The 21,617-nt window shown below is 39.0% G+C and overlaps 1 protein-coding gene across 3 annotated transcripts; it reads left to right on the plus strand.

The window, feature by feature from the left end:
* The first annotated feature begins 1,376 nt into the window (after nucleotides 1-1,376).
* On the plus strand, nucleotides 1,377-19,973 carry WDCP (WD repeat and coiled coil containing). Of its 3 annotated transcripts, none has more exons than XM_060027028.1 (4): nucleotides 1,377-1,413; nucleotides 8,760-10,572; nucleotides 15,328-15,445; nucleotides 17,247-19,973. In XM_060027028.1, the coding sequence occupies exons 2-4, from the start codon at nucleotides 8,779-8,781 to the stop codon at nucleotides 17,366-17,368; spliced, it is 2,034 nt and encodes a 677-aa protein (XP_059883011.1). In that variant the 5' UTR covers nucleotides 1,377-1,413; nucleotides 8,760-8,778; the 3' UTR covers nucleotides 17,369-19,973. The 3 variants fall into 3 exon arrangements, with proteins under 3 accessions (XP_059883011.1, XP_059883010.1, XP_059883012.1); XM_060027027.1 differs by having other exon boundaries at nucleotides 1,386-1,460; XM_060027029.1 differs by lacking the exon at nucleotides 15,328-15,445 and having other exon boundaries at nucleotides 1,386-1,460.
* Nucleotides 19,974-21,617: the final 1,644 nt, after the last annotated feature.

Genomic DNA, 21,617 nt, shown 5'->3' on the forward strand with positions numbered 1-21,617 from the left:
TATTTATCTTGCACCTACTCTGTGTTAAGCTGGGGTGAGGGGGGCCGGTCAACTCGGTCTCACAGACTTGGGGGAGAAGGCCGGCAACTAAACCAACACTTTCATTAACTGCGTTCACTGCCATAGCGTTCAGAGCGTCATGGAAGCACCAGAGAGGTACCCACCCCAGCTAGGCTGTCCGAATCTGCAGGGGCAAGCTGAGGGGTGGGGGCGGGGGGTGGAGGAGAAGCCAGTAATTACTGACTCTACCCCACCCCCCCTAAACCACTGTTCTCCATCCTGCGTAGTTCTGACGTACGCACAGGTGGACTCCCACCTTTCAAGGCAGAGAACTGTGCCCTGGGGATACCGGCTGAATTAAGACAGAATAGCTGTCCTAGAGGAACTGAATCTGTGATGGGCAGGGACACAAACAGTTACGGCGTGGAGTGATTTAAGTTGTGGGATAAATGAATGAATGAATGAGTTCTACCAGACCCTTCACCTCCACCCAAAGGAGACATAAGAATCTGGAAAGGTATTTTTTGGAGAAGGTAACATTTGTTTGAAAAATGAATGGGACTTTCTCTCTCTTTTTCTCATTCTTCATGCATTGTTGCAAAAATTGATATGAAGGTATGATTCTTCCAGCTATGGTGCTGGAAGATAGGCATGGGGAGAAAAGCCTGAGCAAAGAAGAGTGGGCCCTAGAGGTGTTCTCCTTGTCTCCCAGATGGTCGGGGCAGAAACTTCAGGTTATCAGCATCGCTGAAGGAGGGTTGGCTGTGTGTTCAAGAAACATGATGCTCAACTGTACTGTGAGGGTCAGGATCTGAAATTCCCCATGGGCGGCCCCAAGGCGTGGCCCAGGGTCTCCCAGGGGTATAGCCGGTCTTAAGCCTAGTGAAGCACTAGCTTCTTGAACTGTGGCCATGGTCAGGCACTTTGGGGGTAAGTGTAGAATAACGGTTTGTAATTAGCACAGGTCCATGGAACGGCTTCAGTATTTTGTGTACGGAAAAGAACATTTTTCTGAGGAGATTTTATCTTATTTTAGAGGTCCTCGACTCCTTCCCCCAACAACCCCCGCACCCCTAAAAAGGTTAAGAAGCCGTGTTGACTTTAGGGCTCCCGGACTCCTTAGACTAAGAGAACCGATGAGAAGTGGGGGAAGGCTCTGTACCTTTCAAGGGAGAAATTGTAGCAGGCTTACCTTCGGTGGCGTTTCACGGGGAATACAACTCCCAGAGGTCCGTGCGGCAAAGCCCGAGCTTATTGGCCAATGGGAAAGACCGTCTCATAACGGGACACAAGCAATAGCCAATAGGCAAGGGTCATTGCCGAGCTTGCCCAGCCACCGCTCACCTATCAGGGGCCTGGGAGCCGATGCTTCCGGTCCCCGCTCAGGGCTTCGGATCCGCGGTGTGTGAGCAGGTACGGCCCAGGGGAGACTGATTTTCGGTGGGGCAGTGAGACCAAAGGTATTTTTGTCTCCACTGCTTCCCGGCCTGGCTGTTGTGGGGAGGCTGTAGGTGGGCGGGGAGAGAGGTGGAAGGACAGGCACTTTAGGGGAGGGGGGAGAAGAGGAAGTGTCACATGTGCGGAGAGGATGGAGAGAATGGTGGGGGGCCGCGTGCGAGGGCTGGCGGATGCGGACGAGCAGAGGGTGGGTTTAAACCAGAGAGTATATTCCCTATGACTCACGAGTGAAACTTATGGGAATATATCCTAAGGAAGCCATTCAAAATGAAAAACATGCTTTATGCATAAACACCTTTATCCCAGCGTTATTTATAAAAGGATAAAGTTAGCTCTAACCGGGTATCTCACCAGTAAGGAAAAATTATGGAACTTCCCCAACAGTAAGGAAAAGTGAATATTAAGTGGCTTCTAAAAATAATTTATAAAGTCTTTAAATAACATGGGGAAATCCTAATATATAATGTAAAGTGAAAAGATCGTGATATGTAATTGTACAGTATGACTGAAAAAGTTTAACCCAAACTGCATAGAAAAATATCTGGAGGGATGTAGTCATAATTTTCTTTGGATGAATGTTTTTTTGTGTGTGAATTTACCTTTTGACCTTTTTAAAAATTTTTTATTGGAATGTACTTGATTTAAAGTGTTGTGTTAGTTTCTGCTGTACAGCAAAATGCATCAGTTATACACATAACATGTATCCGCTCTTTTTTTAGATTCTTTTCCCATATAGGTCATTACAGAGTACTGAGTAGAGTTCCCTGTGCTATACAGTAAATCCTTATTAGTTATCTGTTTTATACATGGTAGTGTGTATATGTCAATCCCAATCTCCCAATTTATCCCTTCCCCTCCCCCCTTTCCTCCCTGGTAACCATGTTTGTTTTCTACATCTGTGACTCTATTTCTGTTTTGTAAATAAGTTCATTTGTACCATTTTTTAAGATCCAACATATAAGCGATATCATATGGGGATTTGTCTTTCTCTGTCTGACTTACTTCACTCAGTATGACAGTCTCTAGGTCCTTTTGACCTTTCTTGTATGTTAATTTAAAACAATAATAAGGGCTTCCCTGATGGCGCAGTGGTTAAGAATCCACCTGCCAATGCAGGGGACACGGGTTCGATCCCTGGTCCGGGAAGATCCCACATGCTGCGGAGCAACTAAGCCCGTGCACCACAACTACTGAGCCTGCGCTTTAGAGACTGCAAGCCACAACTACTGAAGCCCGTGCGCCTAGAGCCCGTGCTCCGCAACAAGAGAAGCTACCACAATGAGAAGCCCGCACATCACAACAAAGAGTAGCCCCTGCTAGCCGCAACTAAAGAAAGCCTGTGTACAGCAACGAATACACAATGCAGCCAAATAAATAAATAAATAAAACAAAAAAACATTAATAAGTGTAAAGAACTTGGAATTATTTTATAGTGAAAACACAATAAATTTAGAAAAACAAGTTGGGGAGTATGTAACTTTAAACCTACTGGAAGTGCTCCATTTCACCTGAGCCCCTTGATTCTCACTATAAGTTGTCTTTAAAGAAGATTAAAAACAGAAGAATTAAATGGCCATAGACTGAGCACCAGATCCTCGTTCTGACCACCTCTCCCCTGAATTAATATAGTCAGATTTTCTCTTCCTAAAACAACCAGGGCTCCTGATTTGAGAAATCTTATAGTCTGAGGGTTGAGAGACCAACAGGTATACAGTTAGCTTCAGGCAAATTGTAAATATTTTAAAGCATACAAAATAATTGGGGAGCACCAGAAGGTCATTTCAGCCTTTGTCCTCTTGGTTCTCTGATCTTTTTAACTACCAACTCTATAACAGTGACTCCCAAGTCCTTACCTCTGACTGCCTGAGGTGCAGTGCTACCCTATAAACATCTTAAATGAAGCACATCTAATACTAAGCTTATCACACACTACACACTGTTCTTACCTTTGAAACAGTCTCTGTCTTCTTTATCTCTGATTAATGGTTCAGCAATTTCCCAAGCTAAAAATTTGCATGTTATCTTTAATTCTCCTTTCTTCCTCACCACTTACCCTACTTGATATCAATTTTATCTGCCTTAGAAATATCGCTTGAATCTGGCCCTCTTTCTCTACTGAGGTAGCTACAAACTTGGCTCACTTTCTCATCCTGATATTCAAACTATTCCATGGCCCATTATTAAACTTGTCAGCTTCCTAGTTTCTCACGTCCATTCTGCACATTGTTGCATGAATGTGTGCTGGTTCCTCTAAATTCCAAATTATTCAGCAGGGCTTTTATGATCAGGGAGATAAGGTTGGAAAGGTATAGCAATATAAGATAATTTAAGGCCTTCAGTGCTTTGCTTAAACATTTTGGAAGAACTTTTATATACACAGACTGTGGAGACTCATCAAAGGTATTTGAGCACAAATGCAAAATTACCAGAGCTGTGACTTTTCTCAAGATAATTCTACCCAACACACAGAGTCCAGGCTCTGTGGGAAAGAAGAGACTGAAATGAAGAGGACTTCTTGTACTACCCTACTACAAAGGAAGAGGTGGTCAGGACCCTGACTAATAATGGGAGTAGAAGGGATTGGAAGAGATTTTTGTAATTATCATTGGGTTTTTGAGGAAATTTTTCATAATTTTTATTTTTTAATTTAATTTTATTGAAGTATATTTGATTTACAATGTTGTGTTAGTTTCAGGTGTACAGCACAGTGATTCAGTGTATATATATATATATATATATATATATATATAATATATATATATTATATATATATTTTTTTCAGATTCTTTTCCTTTATAGGTTATTACAGAATATAGAGTATAGTTCCCTGTGCTACACAGTAGGTCCTTGTTGGTTACCTATTTTATTGGGTTGGCCAAAACGTTCGGGTTTTTCCATAACATATTTTTTTTTTCTTGGCTGTGTAGGTTCTTCGTTGCTGCGCGTGGGCTTTCTCTAGTTGTGGCGAGTGGGGGCTACTCTTCGTTGCAGTGCGCGGGTTTCTCATTGTGGTGGCTTCTCTTGTTGCGGAGCACGGGCTCTAGGCGTGCGGGCTTAAGTAGTTGTGGCACGTGTTCTCAGGAGTTGTGGCTCGCGGGCTCTAGAGCGCAGACTCAATAGTTGTGGCGCACGGGCACAGTTGCTCCGCGGCATGTGGGACCTTCCCGGACCAGGGGTTGAACCCGTGTCCCCTGCATGGGCAGGTGGATTCTTAACCACTGCGCCACCAGGGAATCCCTTCCATAACATCTTACATCAATATATATAGTATATATAGTTGTATATATACGTTAATCCCAACCTCCTAATTTAAACCCCACCCCCCACCCCACACCCCGTCCTTTCCCCTTTGGTAACCATAAGTTTCTGTATCTGTGGGTCTATTTCTGTTTTGTAGATAAATTCATTTCTATCTTTTTTTTTTTAGATTCCACATATAAGTGATATCATATATTTGTCATTTCCTGTCTCGCTTACCTTACTTAGTATGATAATCTCTAGGTCCATCCATACTGTTGGCAGAGGCATTATTTCATTCTTTTTTATGGCTAATACTCCATTGTATATATGTACCACATCTTTATCCATTCATCTGTCGGGCATTTACGTTGCTTCCACATCTTGGCTATTGTAAATAGTGCTGCAGTGAACATTGAGTTGCATGTATCCTTTTGAATTAGAGTTTTCTTTGGATATATGCCCAGGAGTGGGATTGCAGGATCATATGGTAACTCTATTTTTAGTTTTTTACCAAATTGCTTCTTGTTAGTAAAGATGAAAATATTAAAATTAATTCTTCTAAAACATCTCAGTAACTTTATTGTCAAGTTTTTTGTCCTTTATTTACAAATCCTTACGCTATGCTAACCCTAGCCATACACATCCTCAATGACATTAGACTGACTTGGGTGGCCTAAAACATATCATATAAATTGCTTTTGATGTAACTGGCCCGTTAGGAATTTTCTCTTCCAGGAAAATGTATCATGCATTATTTATCAATAAAAGTCTTTTTTTTTTAAAGTGCATAAGTAGGTATTAGGGAAAAGCATATATTATCTTATACAAGACCAGCGGGTTTGAGATGGCAGTTTTCTTCATTAGTAATGTCAGAAGACATATTTTTCCATTTAGCAAGCCACTGTAGAACCACTTAACCTGACCTCATGTGTAAGAAGTATAACAGAAAAAAAAAAAAGAAGAAGTATAACAGACCATTCTCTCTTAGTAAAAGATTCTAAGAGTAGGGATGAAGCTAGCAAAGAGGAATGAGAAAAAATTTGCAGATAAGTTAAAAGCAAATCCTCCAGTTTGGTGAAGAATACATTTCTTTGGATTTAGGGTCTGAAGGCAGCTTCTCAAGTTCTGTCTTTGACATTTACTAAGTACAATAAAACAAGGTTGAAAAATGTCCATCGGATTCAGTGACGTGGATAGCACTGGTGGGTTGGTGAGAGTTGTTTTGGAGAAGAGTTGGGAATGGAGTCAATTTGGGGTGGGTTAAGAAGAGAATGAGTGGTGAAGAAATGGACACTGCAAGTTTAGACAATTCTTTGATAACTAATAAGATTAAACATCATTTAGAATATGTTTATTGATCATCATAATTGTTTTGTAAATTGCCTGTTGATATTCTTTGGCCACTTAAAATTTTGTCGTTTTAACTGGCTTAAAAGAACTTTTTACTTATTTATTTATTTATTTATTTTTGGCTGCGTTGGGTCTTCATTGCTGTGCAGGGGCTTTCCCTAATTGCAGCGAGCAAGGGCTACTCTTTGTTGCTGTGCGTGGGCATCTCATTGTGGTGACTTCTCTTGTTGCAGAGCACAGCCTCTAGGCACGCAAGCTTCAGTAGTTGTGGCACGTGGTCTCAGTAATTGTGGCTCGCGGGCTCTAGAGCACAGGCTTAGTAGTTGTGAGGCACGGGCTTAGTTGCTCCCCAGCGTGTGGGATCTTCCCGGACCAGGGCTCGAACCCATGGCCCCTGTATTGGCAGGCAGATTCTTAACCACTTTACCACCAGGGAAGTCCCAAGAACTTTTTGTAAATTAAGTATTTTGTACATTTGAATCTTTAGTTTGTTTTTTCAATTAGAAAAGGGCTATTTGAATATATACTTATTATAAAAACAGTCTTTCCAAAAAATACAGAAATAAGTAAAGAGGGTCCCACCTTCTCTCTTCTGCCATCTCACTCCATCTCAGTATGTACTGTGAACAGTTTGGTATGTGTTATTTCTGATCTTTTTCTGCATCTTTATGTAAATATATACAAACACATGTATATGGACATATAGAGGTGGATTTTTTTCCCATAAATAGTAGCTTACTAAACATGTTATCTTGTGAATTTCACTGCTTTTTTTGGGGGGAGGGATTTTTCCATATCACTACTCATGGAGCTTCCTTATTTTTTTATTTATTTCCATGTTGATGTACATTTAGGTTTTTCTGTTACAAAAAATGCTATAGTAAATCCTTATACACATACATATACATGTTTGAGTATTTCTATAGTAGTGTAAAAAGTCTTTCTTTTAGATCTCTTAATTTTTGTTTTGCACATTTGGATCTTTAATCTATCTGGAAGGTGTTTTGTTATAAGATATGAAGGGCAAGTTTCTTAACTTTTTAGAGCTTCAGATCTGTTGTCTCTCACCTAAGAATAACAGTGCTACCCTCACAGGACTGTTACAAGGGTTGTATCGGATTCTAGGTGACCAGCACCATGTGTGGCACATACTGGACATGTTTATTCCCTTTCTTTCCTTCTAATTTGCCCAGCAAATTCAGATAGTATCTGGATGTGTTTATAGAATATGGTCTGTTTTTTCATATTCAATAAGAATGTCATCCTGATTTCCTCAGTTTTGACATGTCTCACATTTCACAGAAAGGCTAACCCCAAAATTTTACCATCGAAATTGATGGAAGTTAGTAAGGCTCTACCATATTTTAAACTGGTGACAAACGGGAGTTTAAGTGTTGCCTTTTGCTTTCCCTTCAGTGTTAGGAAGGAAATGAAATAAAGCATACTGACAAGAGTCAGATGTAAGCAATCTAAAAGAAAAATATACATGAATTAAAGTTATTTGAAAGCCTTAAAAATGAGAGTCTTTTAAAATATCTTGGATCCTTAATTGCAATAAAAATTATCACTCTTTCAAATAATATGATGCATTTTGTAATTAGGTTTTGACATTTAACTTTACAAGATTTTAATCTGTATGCACACTTATGATCTTATTATATATGTAATTGTTACATACTCTGTTTACAGAAGGACTAGAGGCAGCCATCTATAGTATTGATCAACTCCATGATGAGTTGACTCATTTCTGGCCTTATGTGCATCTTGCATATTTTATTGGCTCTTTCTAATTCATCATAGTATCATAGTGAGGCTACAGTAAAAAACTGTGATTACAGTAACTTACGGAGACACAGGGTTAGTAAGCCTTTTTTGTTTACCTGATTTCCTATGAGTGGCTCAGAATTTTGAACCAGAAACTGCTACCATAAGCGTTACTATTTTGCCTGTATTGCTGATTTTTAGTATCCCAGTTCTGTGATCAAGGAAGTTTGAACTAGAGGTGCCCCAAATATACGTTTGGCTGCATAAATCACCAACTGTTAAAAACCAGTATGGCTTCCCTTGTGGCACAGTGGTTGAGAATCCACCTGCCGATGCAGGGGACACAGGTTCGATCCCTCGTCCGGGAAGATCCCACATGCCACGGAGCAGCTAAGCGCATGTGCCACAACTACTGAACCTGTGCTCTAGAGCCCGCAAGCCACAACTACTGAGCCCACATGCCACAACTACTGAAGCCCATGCACCTAGAGCCCGTGCTCCACAGCAAGAGAAGCCACTGCAATGAGAAGAAGCCTGGGCACTGCAATGAGGGGCGGCCCCCGCTCGCCACAGCGCAGCAACAAAGACCCAATGCAGCCTAAATAAATAAAATGAATTTTAAAAAATTAACAAACAAACCAGTATTCCACAGAGGCAGTCATAGAATGAACCTGTGGAACAATAACAAAATCTGAAATTTCATCCCCATTATTAAAATTTTACTAAAACATTTTATTCATTAGGTTTCAAAAGTTTGACCTTATTTTGCAGGAAAAATAATTTCTCAGCACTGCCAGGCAGTCTTTTAATCTGTCAAATTCCTCCCATCCTTTTATCCTCTCACAATAATGACCTGTGAAAGGGCTAAGCCAGTTGTCTTGTAGAATGTACTGCATCCTGAATTTGTCTGACTATATTCTTATGGTATAACTTCCTAATTATTTCAGATAACCTTTATCAGAAAGGATGGAGTTGGGAAGAGGAAAACTTCTCAGGACTGGACTGAATGCGTTGTATCAAGCAATACACCCAATTCACGGCCTTGCCTGGACTGATGGGAATCAGGTAGTCCTGACCGATTTACACCTTCACGGTGGAGAGGCCAAGTTTGGGGACTCAGCGGTCATTGGACAATTTGAACATGTGTATCGGGTGTCCTGGGCCCCACCTGGTACAGCTGACACGCCTGCTCTGCTCGCTGTCCAGCACAAGAAGCATGTCATTGTGTGGCAGCTGTGTCCTAGCACTACGGAGACAAGCAAATGGCTGATGTCTCAGACCTGTGAGATTAGACAGTCACTCCCTGTCCTTCCCCAGGGCTGTGTGTGGCACCCAAAAAGTGCTGTCCTGACTGTGTTGACTGCACAGGATGTCTCCGTTTTCCATAATGTTCACTGGGACAGTTCCCAGGTCAAAGTGGACATCAGCACCCAAGGCCTCATTCACTGTGCATGTTGGACCCCGGATGGCCAGAGGCTGGTGGTGGCAGTAGGCAGTAGCGTGCATTCTTATATTTGGGACAGTGCTCAGAAGACTCTTCACAGGTGCTCCTTCTGCCCAGTGTTTGATGTGGCCAGCTACGTGCGCTCAATCGGAGCCACTGTGGACTCACAGGTCGCTATAGCCACTGAGCTTCCACTAGATAAGATTTGTGGCTTAAATGCATCTGGAACCTTTGATGTTCCCCCTAGTAGTGAAGGCACTTGTCTGTATACTTTACCAGTTATTGACGAAGTTTCCTCTGAAACAAATTCTGAAACACCAGTTTCTCCCTTTTCTTCATCCTTTTCTGATCCTCTGGATCTAACTCATATACACTTTGATGGATCTAAATCTGAGGCTAGTTCTCTTATTTGTCTAAGAAAAAAGGACTACTTGACAGGAACTGGCCTGGATTCTTCACACTTGGTCCTCTTGACCTTTGAGAAGGAGGTTACCCAGAACAGAAAAGTCACCATCCCGGGCATTCTGGTTCCTGATCTAATGGCGTTTAATCTTAAAGCACAGGTAGTCGCAGTGGCTTCCAATACGTGTAATATAATTTTTATCTATTCTGTCGTTCCATCATTTATGCCAAACATCCAGCAAATTCAGTTAGAGAGTAATGAAAGACCAAAAGGCATATGTTTCTTGACAGATAAATTATTGTTAATTTTGATAGGAAAACAGAAATCCACTGATGCGGCATTTCTTCTTTCTTCAAAGTCTGATCAGTATATGATTCGTTTGATTGTTAGAGAAGTTATGTTGGAAGAAGGCTCTCCAGTGACACCGAGTGAAAACCAGAGTGGTCACTCTGCTTTCAGTACTCTGTTAAATAAAGCAAATAGAAAAAAGCTAATTGAAAGTCTTTCCCCAGATTTTTGTCACCAAAACGGAGGGATCTTGTTAACAGCTAATAGCAGCAGTCAAAGTGGAAGGCCTGGAAGAACACTTATTCAAGAAATCAGAAGTCCTCCATCCAGTATCTGTGATGGCTCCACAGCCCTAGAAACTCTAGATGCCGGGCCTGTTAACCAGTCGGTAACACTGCCCGGACCCAGCGGCACACCAGACCACAACAGTACCGCGGGACCTCCTAACTTACAAGTGGAAAATGAAAATTATCAGCTATCTAAGATACTGGAAATTTTATCTAGGAACCTGATTGAAGTGCAGCAGCGTCTTTCTGAACTCACAGACTTTCTACATAATGGAAAGAAATCCTCTCCAGTGTATCCACTCTCTCAGAATGTGCCTTACGTTCACATCACTTGCCAGGTAACTTCTCCTTTGAGGAGCTACCACTGGCTCCTGCAGCCAGTAGGTACTGCAAGAGAAATTTATTGATGAGGAAGTATAGTATTCTAGTTGAACTTCACTGATCTGGACATGTTATATTCAGGCAAGTTGTTATACCTTTCCAGGTTGGTTGGATGGGCACACATACCAGTATACACCGTGATTTTATCATGTGCATGGTGTGAAGACATGAATGATTGCACTCATTGTGGCACGCTATGTTTAGAAAAAAATTTTAATTCATGCTGTTTCATTGCGAAAACCTTTTCCTTATGCAATCACAGACACTCTTCTATTTATAAGAGAGCTTATAATAGCATAACAGCATAAGATTATAACAGCATCTTATAATATGCTGTTAAGAGAGGTTATAGTCATTAAAAATTTTTAATGCATCTGTTTATGCCTGTATACGCAAACATAAAATATTATATAGTGGGATCATACTATATCTGTTTTTATCATGAACACTATCCTTTCCCGTCACACTTGGCCCTGCTCCTCCTCCCTGTAACCCACTTTAACTAGCAGCTTAATGTGGATCCTTTCATATTTTACTTCACGCTCATATAATCTTACACAGGTCTTTGTATACGTAGGTATATAGGTGCGGGGGGTGTTGGTGGTGACTTTGTCATTGTTTTACAAAAATGGGGTCATATGGTGCATTCTTTACTTCATGTTGGGAGTGTGCTTGTTTATTCAGCCTTTCCCTTGCTGATGGACATTCACTTTGTTTTCAGTTCTTAGGCACTCCAAATGGTGCTGCAATAGTATTCTCATATGTATCTATTTGTATTCATACTTTTATTTCTGTTGGCTTGGTTCCCAGAAGTGGAAGTGCAAGTTTGAAGAGTATATATATACACACATATATATAGAGTGGACACATATATATAGAGTGGACAGATTGCCTTTCAAAGATTTTTTACTAAACAGTGCATCATCACATGTCCATCAGCGACCAATGAGACTGTCCTTTTCCTCACTTCCTTACCAATCTGATGAGTGCAAAGTGGTATTTCACTTTTATTAATTTGTATTTCCTTTACTATTAGTGAATTTGAGTATGTTGTCATGTTTTTTGGCCAACTGAATGTGAATTGCGTTTTGCTCATTTTTTCCTATTATCAGTTTAAAAGAGCTTTTTTTATATTATAGAAATTGATATATATGTAATAGTCTAGATTTTCTTGAATTATTTTACTATATTGTTTTTACATTATTATTTTTTTTTGCGGTATATGGGCTTCTCACTGCTGTGGCCTCTCCCGTTGCAGAGCACAGGCTCCGGATGCACAGGCTCAGCGGCCATGGCTCACGGGCCTAGCCACTCCGCGGCATGTGGGATCTTCCCGGACCGGGGCACAAACCCGTGTCCCCTGCATCGGCAGGCGGACTCTCAACCACTGCGCCACCAGGGAAGCCCTAAAATTTTTTTAGTATAAAAAATTTCAAACACATAAAATATATTTTTAATTACGAAAAAATTGTAAACATATAGAAAGAATACCTAATGAAACCCTATCTATATCTATCACCTGGATTTAATGGTTGTTAACATTTTACCATAATTGCTTCTTTTTTTTGTTTCCTAAAATATTTTTCTAAGTAGAGGCATCATGGTGTTTCACCCATAAGTATTTTGGGATGTTGTTCTAAAGTGTAAGCACATTTTCTTTAATTATCACTGTACCATTACCATACTTGATAACATTAACAATAATTACTTAATATCATCTAATACCTACTTCTTATTCAAATTCCTAAATTGTCCCCCAAACCGGTTAAATCACAAATAAATCAGTTAAAAATCAGTTAAGTCACTGATATAAAAAATTTTTTTTAATTAATTTCACAAGCACATTAGTGATCTTAGTTATATTACGTACCAAAGCTAATTGAAACAAATATTTATAAACATTTAACATCCCAATCCTAGATTTTTGAAGAGGATTTTTCCCACATTGTCTTCAGCCAAAATATTTAAATGGCTTTATTAACTACATGAAGTTTTCAGTGTATTTTTAATAAACAGATTTTTTATTTTTAAAAATTATAGTACTTTATAAGTGTGAAATCTAGTTTGGATTTTTTTTTCCTTCCATGACTTTTCAAATATTTTTTCTTTTTTCCCTTTTTATTTCTCTTTTTGAATAGGCAATTCATTTACTTGCTTTAAAAAACAAAACATTCTTGCAATAGAAAGGTATATACTGAGAAGTCTTAGTTTCACCCCATCTTGTTCAGCTTGTTCCCTTCACCTCATATAGGTAACCATTTTTATTTTTATTACTTTATTCAGATATTAGCAGATCTTACTATTTATTTTTATTTTTCCTTTTGTTACACAAAAGGTAAGGTACTATATACAATGTTCTTCATCTTTTTCCATTTAGTTTCATAGTCTCAAGAACTCTGTCAGCACACAGAGCTTTTTAAATTTTTTTAACAGATACACAGTATTTTTTTTTCCTAATTACAAAAGTAATGTATGCTCATTGAAGAAAAAATTTAACCAATATAAGCATATTTAAGTATATTTAATGTTTATTGGTTTTTGAATGTAAGCATAAGCATATTTAATGTTTGTTTATTGGGTTTTTTGGCCATCCTGTGTGGCTTGTGGGATCTTAGTTCCCCAACCAGGGATGGAACCTGGGCTTTCAGCAGTGAAAGCGCAGAGTCCTAATCACTGGACCACAGGGAATTCCCAAGAATATTTAATGTTGAAAGTAAAAATTCTTCATAACCAAACCCGTAGAGAAAACCACAGGTATAGTTAGTAATGGAAGTATTTATTCCATTTTTTTCTATGCATTTACTAAAACCTTTGTCGATCTAAAAGATATAATGTCTAATTGTTTGATTTTATTTTTCTTTAAATAGATTATTTATTTATTTATTTTTGGCTGCGTTGGGTCTTCATTACTGCACACAGGCTTTCTCTTGTTGCGGCGAGCAGGGGCTACTCTTTGTTGCGGTGCTCGGGCTTCTCATTGCGGCGGCTTCTCGTTGCAGAGCACGGGCTCTAGGTGCACAGGCTTCAGTAGTTGTGGCATGCGAGCTCAGTAGTTGTGGTGCATGGGCTTAGTTGCTCCGTGGCATGTGGGATCTTCTCGGACCAGGGCTCAAGCCCGTGTCGCCTGCATTGGCAGGTGGATTCTTAACTACTGTGCCACCAGGGAAGTCCCTAAATAGATTATTTTATCAAACAATATATACTTTTTTACAAATATTTTTACAAATATTTATATTTGTAAATGCATTTTTTTTTAAGTAAAAAGAAATGTGTTTTTTGCCTTTCAATTCTTCCTTTTCTCAGTTTATAATGAGCTAGTTCAGCCAAGCTGTTATCAGTAAGTACTTCTGGAGGTAGAATTTTGGGGACTTTACTTTCTGCATTTTAAATTTCTGTTTTCTTTATGTTGAGCATATATATCTTTTTTAATGAGAAAAGTAGAAGAAAAACAAAATAAAAGCAATGAAGAGTTTTTCCCCCTATAATATCAGAAGCGACATTTCATAAGAGTTAAGATGAATAATTAGTTGCTTATGGCCCTTACAGTTTATTCATGTGCTATCTTTTAAAATGTTATTACATAGTAGACATACATCTTTTGAGCTGTTCATCGTATCAAAAATGGAGTACAGTTTACCTTTTATCGTTGAAATTATTTTTCTTAGTAGTCAGAAAATGAGTAGTGATAACTTTAACAAGAATATAAGTTAGACACATAACTTATAAAACTTTAAGAAATGCTTACATGAAGATATTGTCTCATAATATAGAATTAGAAGTTACATTTTTTATTCTATGTTCTATGAATATACCTTTGGACTCAATGTGTCTTAAAATAGAGCTATAATTGTTCTATATTTTCTTTCTGTATGGATAGTTGCAAACATTTTCAAAGATGCATTAATTTTTAATATAACTTTTTAAAATTTAAAAATCACTGTTATTTGTACTTTTTCTAAGCTAAGTGAATTTTTACCACAGTTTGTTTATTTTACTTATGCAAATCCTCTGCTACTCCACGACTTAGGGCAGTCTTTCTTGGCATTTTTTCCCCCAATAAAGAAAACGTAAAACTTCTTAGTTATACAGGCATACCTAGTTTTATTGCACTTCAGAGAGATTGTGTTTTTTACAGATTGAAGGTTTGTGGCAACGCTACATTGTCAGATGATAGCATTTTTTAGCAATAAAGCATTTTTAAGTTAAGGTATGTACATTATTTTATTAGACATATGCATCTGCACACTTAAATGGACTATAGAATATGCATTAGGAAACCAAAAACTTTCATGTGGCTCACTTTATTGTGATACTAGCTTTATTGCAGTGGTCTGGAACCACACCTGCGGTATCTCCAAGGTATACCTGTTTCTACAACAGCCAAGCAGTTGTTCCTCACCATCAGATTTTATCTCTCAGGCTGCCATCCATCATCCTATAGTGTTATTAGTCACGTCCTAGGAAAGCCAGTTCCTAGCAATAAGGACATAACGCTGGGGAAGAACAGAGCAAAAGGAAATTAGGGGTTGTGTTTTGTCTGATTCTTTAGTTGTGTTAAATGATGCAGCAAAAAGCTCCTTATTTTTAAAACTGAAGTTTAGTTGATAGCGGTAATAGATAGGAATTTTTAAAAATACACATTCTATTCTTAGGAAATGTTAACTCCATTGCTTCTGCAATCAGTTTAACAACTTTTATTTTTATATTTGAAGAAATCTTATTTTTTAGGTCCTGTTGTAGAAAAAAGAGCCGTGCTTCTCTGCAACGGCAAGCTAAGACTCAGTACAGTCCAGCAGACTTTTGGCCTCTCTCTTATTGAAATGCTACATGGTAGGTAAAATTCAGAAATTGACTCTACCTGACACCCCCTCCCTCTATTAAGTAACTTTCACTGGTGATGAAAATGAAGTGTACCAACCATTCAGTGATTCATTAGATAGTTAAAAAGTATCATTAATTGCCTATTGTATGCCCAGGCCTATTATAGGTGCCAAAATACATGGAAAATATGGGTTCTACCCTTAAGGAACTTACAACCTAGCTGGAAAACCTAAATGTACACATGAAAAAAACAAATAGAGTTATGAAGCAATATATAACAGCTGCAAGGAAATAACATAAAAACCTCATATATACTTGTTGCACTAAAACATAAAGATCATAGCATTGCAGAATATTTCTTTTGTGTGTGTGGGTGGGAGTTTTATGTATACATTTTTTTAAAAATATTCTTTTCCACTATGGTTTATCACAGGACACTGAATATAGTTATCTGTGCTATACAGTAGACCTTGTTGTTTTCTTTTTTATTTTTGGCTATGCAGCTTGTAGGATCTCAGTTCCCCGACCAGGGACTGAACCCTGGCCATGGCAGTGAAAGCTCAGAATTCTAGCCACTAGGCCACCAGGGAACTCCCACAGAATATTTCTTAAAGGAATTGTCATTTTAATATGCAGCAGACTTGTGGACATGAAGGGTACTCCTAGGTGGCAAGGGACTGAGTCATGCCTGTATTCCATCCAATGGAGAGCATGGCGGTTTTCTTATGCCTGAGTCTTCAGGACACCCACTACACTGAACATAGAACTTTGTTTCATCTTTTCCCCCTTAACATTGTAGCATCAGCATTTTTCTGTTTTGACACATGAATTTATGATATGACTTCATAACAGTTATTTTTACTGGGTTAATAGTCTATCCTGGGCGTACCATATATATTTCTCCTTCCAGTTTTATTGAGCTATAATTGACATATAGCACTGTATAAATTTAAAGTGTACAACATAATGATTTGACTTAAATGCATCATGAAATGATAATCACCGTAAGTTATTGAACATCCATCATCTCATATAGATAGAAAAAACTTTTTTTCCTTGTGATGAGGATTTACTCTTTTAATACCATATTTTACTTGGCCATGTTTTCTTTGACATTTAGGTGGTTTCCAATTTTTCATTATCATAAATAACCGTAATAAAAACCTCTCTGCATATTTTACATGTTTTTGGAAAGTGTAGATTTTTAGAAGTGAAATTACAGGGTCAACAGGTGAGACACAGTAGACTCGAAAGAACCAGAGAAAGTCCAGGTATGTATTATGCTAGTGGCCCTAGGTTACCCCAGAACAAACTATTTAGGATTATCTGGGCCATTCTAGTCTACCTCTAGTCAGCTCAGCCTCCTTGGGTGTCTAGAGGCTGGTATGGATCTCAGGAATATAGAAGTTTCCTCCAAAGAGTAGCTGTTCCAAACTTCACATAGTTTCTGGAGAAACTGCTTAACAGCATGTATTGATATATAAGTTAGGAACACCGTACACCCCTAACACCTGTGTGCACACATGCACACACAAGCTCAAATGCATAGCACTGAGTGATTAATGCCTAACCTGGGTGAAAATACATGTTCCTTAGCTATGCCTGTCATCAGCATCCCCTTGCTGCCATGTAACCTGACCTTAAGTCTATACTGGGTCCCTCCATCTCCCCATTCTCTGTAATGTCTTGTGATGGTCAGGTTCATCAACTACTACATTCTTTTCCTCAAAAAAGTCGTATTTGTCATATTTTTCTTTATAGAATAAGACAGGATATTCTAAATTGCCTATGTGTTTATTTTACTTTGCAGACTCCCACTGGATCCTTCTCTGTGCTGATAGCGAAGGCTTCATCCCCTTAACTTTCACAGCCACACAGGAAATAGTCATAAGAGATGGTAGGTCAAATGACTTTAGGGGCCCTGTCTCTTGAAGTCTTTTAGAGACATACTGCCCAAAGTGTAGATGCCACCGGCTGTTCTAACCATTTTGGCAGTATAGTCTGATACTTGTTTGTAGAATATTTGCTGCACAGCCTTTCAGATGAGGTTTTTACAAGCAAGATCTGTTTTCCGACGCTCCCCAGCCAGGATTTGTACTGTCGCTGGGAGGTGAAGAACTTGCCATGGCTAGCTCGGCCACCTCTCCCCGCAGGCTGACATTGCCTACTCTCAGCAGAGCCCAGTCGTTGGTAGATGGCTCAGAAAGTGGTTATTTATGTATTTATTACTGTGTGGTTTTGTCTAAGGGCAGAATTCCCGGTGCAAAGCGATTTTATGGTGCCATGTGGATTGTGTTTTATGGTTTCTCTGAGGTTTTTTTGTCCCTTACCCAAAACAGTGTTAAAGCCCTTAGAAGCACTTAAAAGGTACCTCAGCATTGTTATAAATCTTTTTCTTGGCTTAAAGTTGAGTGTGAGGAGTGCTGGAGAACATCTGCTGCAGCCTATCTTTTTACGCCAAACGAGCAGGAATCAGCAGAGCTCAAAGGAAGACAAAAAATCGATTGACTTCTGCTCCCAGGGCTACCTAGAACAGAAAGTAGTTCTCATGTTGGTTGGACCTCCCAGGATATAAACCTAACCCTCTCACTTCCCTAGAAAATTCTGGCTGACATAGTTCCAGGTACTCCTAAAAACTGTCCCTGGGCAAATTTCAAATGAAATTTCAAGTGCTTTGACTCCCTCTGGACCCCATTTCAGTGTGTCCTGATGTTACTAGTATAATGCTAAGCATAGGTGAGGCCTACAGCATGATTTGTGCTGTTGCCACTCATGATTTTCTCCCTGATAGGTTACCCACTCCCCATTGTTGGGATCATAAAAATGTCCTATTTTTTCCCCAGTAATCAACTCCCTTAAATTGTCACTTTAATTTTGATATTTTTCTTCCCCTCACCTCCCGGATTCAAGTCTTAGAGACCAGCATAGAATCTGCGAGAGAAAGTATTTCAAAAAGTTGGAGGTTTCACTGAATCTGAGATAGTTTATTATAATTATGGGCTAAAGCACCAGCTTAGCATAGTGGAAAGAGCCCTGATTCCAGCTTCAGATAGATTCACCTTTTCTCACTGCCTTCAGACAGTCATAAGCTTCAGTCACTGCAGCATAACGAACGGATCAGTGTGTAGCTGGTCAGAGCACATCTGCAGATAAATTGTTTCAGCCATAGGAGCTCAGATGCATAAGAGCTCAAGTGCATCTTTTTCACCCTTTCTTTTAAAATCATCTGGAAAGAAATATTTTGTACCCTTGAGGACTCCTGTTGGTCTGTTACAGTTTATGAAGGTGGAGCTGGGGTAGGGAAGAAGCGAGGGCCCACTTTGTGATTGAAATGCGTTAGAGGAGCTGCTGGGATAATGAAGTGGAGCCCCTGGAACCAGTCGCCTGAGAGCATTGGCTGAGGACAGTCTGAGGCCTGCTTCCATTTTTAAAGAAAGTGTCCAGGTGGGGTGAAAGCACAGAACTGTGAAGCCTCAAGAGGGGGTCTGGGGTACCCCGTAGTAAGATCAGTGTAGGTCCCGCACTCAAGGTGTATGTTATACTCATTTTGCTGGTCAGAATCCTGTGAATGAGTCTTCAATAAAATCACTAATGGTTGTTGTGGCTTTTGTGAATGTTTTGATGGTGTTTGCTTTGTGATTGTTGCTGGTATAAAGGAATGTTCTTGATTTTACATATGTGTATGTTGTCTTTGTATTTCTTCTGGTGGACAGTCGAGAACATAAATTTTTTCTTTCCGGCAAATCTGATTCCGTGACAACTCTCAAACATAAGATGTTTCCTTGGCCTTTACTATTTATAATCATTGGAATCATAGAAGATAATCCAGTATTTGTTGGTTTGGGGAGAGAGGGAAACAGGGAGAGAAGAGCTAAATTCTTTAAATTATTGTTTAATGTTACATTGAGAATATTTTGCATAAAGACATTATTTATAAATTCTATTTTGGGCCCACATTTTAAAAAATCTTGTACGGTATTATTTGATAAATGCAATAGATGTAAGGTGTAGGAAGGCTTAATAATAAAGTGAACCACCTACGACCTAATTTAAGAACCAGAACGTTACTAGGAACCATTCAAACTCCCTGTGTATCCCTCCTGGATCCTTCTCCATAGAGGTGACTCCACCCGAGAGGTGACTGATCTCTAGATTGTTGTAAATTATCATTTCTTCATTTCTTTTTTTTAAATTTTTTATTCTTAATTTTATTTTATTTTATTTTGGCCCCGCCGTGCAGCTTGCGGGATCTTAGTTCCCTGACCACGGATTGAACCCAGGTCACCTCAGTGAAAGCGCCAAGTCCTAACCATTAAACCACCAGGGAATTCCCTCTTTCTTTTTAAAAAGGAGTTTCACCATGATCACATATACACATTGGCCTAGATAATGTAATGTTTTTGAGCTTTATACAATGGTATTTTATTGTATGTACTCTTCTGCAACCTGCTTTTTTTTCACTCAGTATTGTTCCTAAGGTTCATACTTGTTATGTGTATGTTCTATTGCTTTCATTGTTTTAAGTTACCACAATTTATCCGTTTTCTTGCTGTGCACATTTGGATTGTTCCCTGGTTCTATTTTTGTGATTATAAACAATATTGCTTTGAATATTCTTATTAAATGTCTCCTGATGCAGGTGTTTGAAAAGTCCCTCTAGGGCCTTTTATCTAGAGGTGGAATTGCTGGAGCACAGGGTGTATGTAAATTCAAGTTATTTTCCAAGGTGATTACATCAGTCTTCATTCCCAACAGCTCCTATTGCTCTAAGGCTCAAGGGTTCTTAATTTATGACCCTCCAATAGTTATAAATGGTTTCTCCTTTAACCTGATTTTTACTTCTGGACCAACAGTGAAATTGAGCATCTTTCATGTGTTTATTGGCCATTCCAGTTTTCTCTTTTGCAAAATGCCTGTTCTTGTCTTTTGCCCAAATTTCTATTGGGTTGTCTTTTTCTTGTCAAGTTGTAAGGATTCTCTTCTTTTTTTAAATTGAAGTATGGTTGATTTACAATATTATGTTACCAAGTTGTAGGGATTCTTTATATATTCTAGATGTTGTTTAGTATGTGGCTAATATCTTCACCCAGTTTGTGACTTGTCTTTTCTCTTCCTTGATGGTGTGTTTTATTGAACAAACATAATTAATTTTAATGAAGTCACTTTTTTTTATTGAAGTAAACGATTTACAATGTAATGAAGTCACATTTATCTTTCCTTTTATGAAAGTTTTGTCTTTCACATTTATTTCTTTAATCAACATTCTGTTGGGTACTTGAGTAGGACCTTCTGTAGATCTCCCGAGTTTTCTCTTGAGGAGTAGCTCACTCCTCCACTATTCTGTCCTGCAAACTCTAGCCACTTTGGTCTCTTCTAGCGGGTCTTCTCAACTCAGGGAGCCCTCTGGGCTCTAAATTGGTTCTCTTCACTGTCATCTGGAAATTCTCAAGGCAGTAAACTGGGGCAGTTGTAAATTTCACTTCATTTGTTTCCCTTCTCTTAGAGATTCCTCCTTTGTTGCCTGATGCCACTGCCTTGAAAACTGTTGTTTCATATATTCTGTCCAGTTCTTTTTGTTGTTTGTTTGTTTTTTAACAAACCAGCCAAGATGTGAGATCTGGTCTCTACCCCTCCATCATGGCCAGAAGCAGAAGTTTTTCCACATTTTATTCATTTATTCTTAGGTACTTGATATTTTTTGTTGCTACTGTGAATGATTTTTTTTTTTTTTTTTTTTTTTTTTTTTTTTGCGGTACGCGGGCCTCTCACTGTTGTGGCCTCTCCCGTCATGGAGCACAGGCTCCGGACGCGCAGGCTCAGCGGCCATGGCTCACGGGCCCAGCCGCTCCGCGGCATGTGGGATCTTCCCGGACCGGGGCACGAACCCGCGTCCTCTGCATCGGCAGGCGGCCTCTCAACCACTGCGCCACCAGGGAAGCCCTGTGAATGGTATTTTTAAAAAATTATATAAGTGTTGCATATAAAGTGCAATTCTTTTTTGTTAATTTTATATCCAACTACCTTGCTATACTGTCTTATTAATTCTAATAATTTATCTGTAGATTCTTTGGGTTTTCTATGTAGGCAATCATATCATTCACAAATAATGAAAATTTTGTGGATAGTGGGCATCCTTTCCTTATTCCTGATTTTAAAGGAACTGTTTCATCCTTAAAAGTGA

This window comes from Delphinus delphis, chromosome 12 (genome assembly GCF_949987515.2).
Source record: "Delphinus delphis chromosome 12, mDelDel1.2, whole genome shotgun sequence".
Classification (NCBI taxonomy): Eukaryota; Metazoa; Chordata; class Mammalia; order Artiodactyla; family Delphinidae; genus Delphinus; species Delphinus delphis.

Coding starts and splice junctions, on each gene's coding strand:
- WDCP (XM_060027028.1), top strand. CDS start 8,779: ATGGAGTTGGGAAGAGGAAAACTTCTCAGGACTGGACTGAATGCGTTG. Junction 10,573..15,327: donor ACGTTCACATCACTTGCCAG/GTAACTTCTCCT, acceptor TTATATTTGAAG/AAATCTTATTTTTTAGGTCC. Junction 15,446..17,246: donor TCTTATTGAAATGCTACATG/GTAGGTAAAATT, acceptor TTTACTTTGCAG/ACTCCCACTGGATCCTTCTC.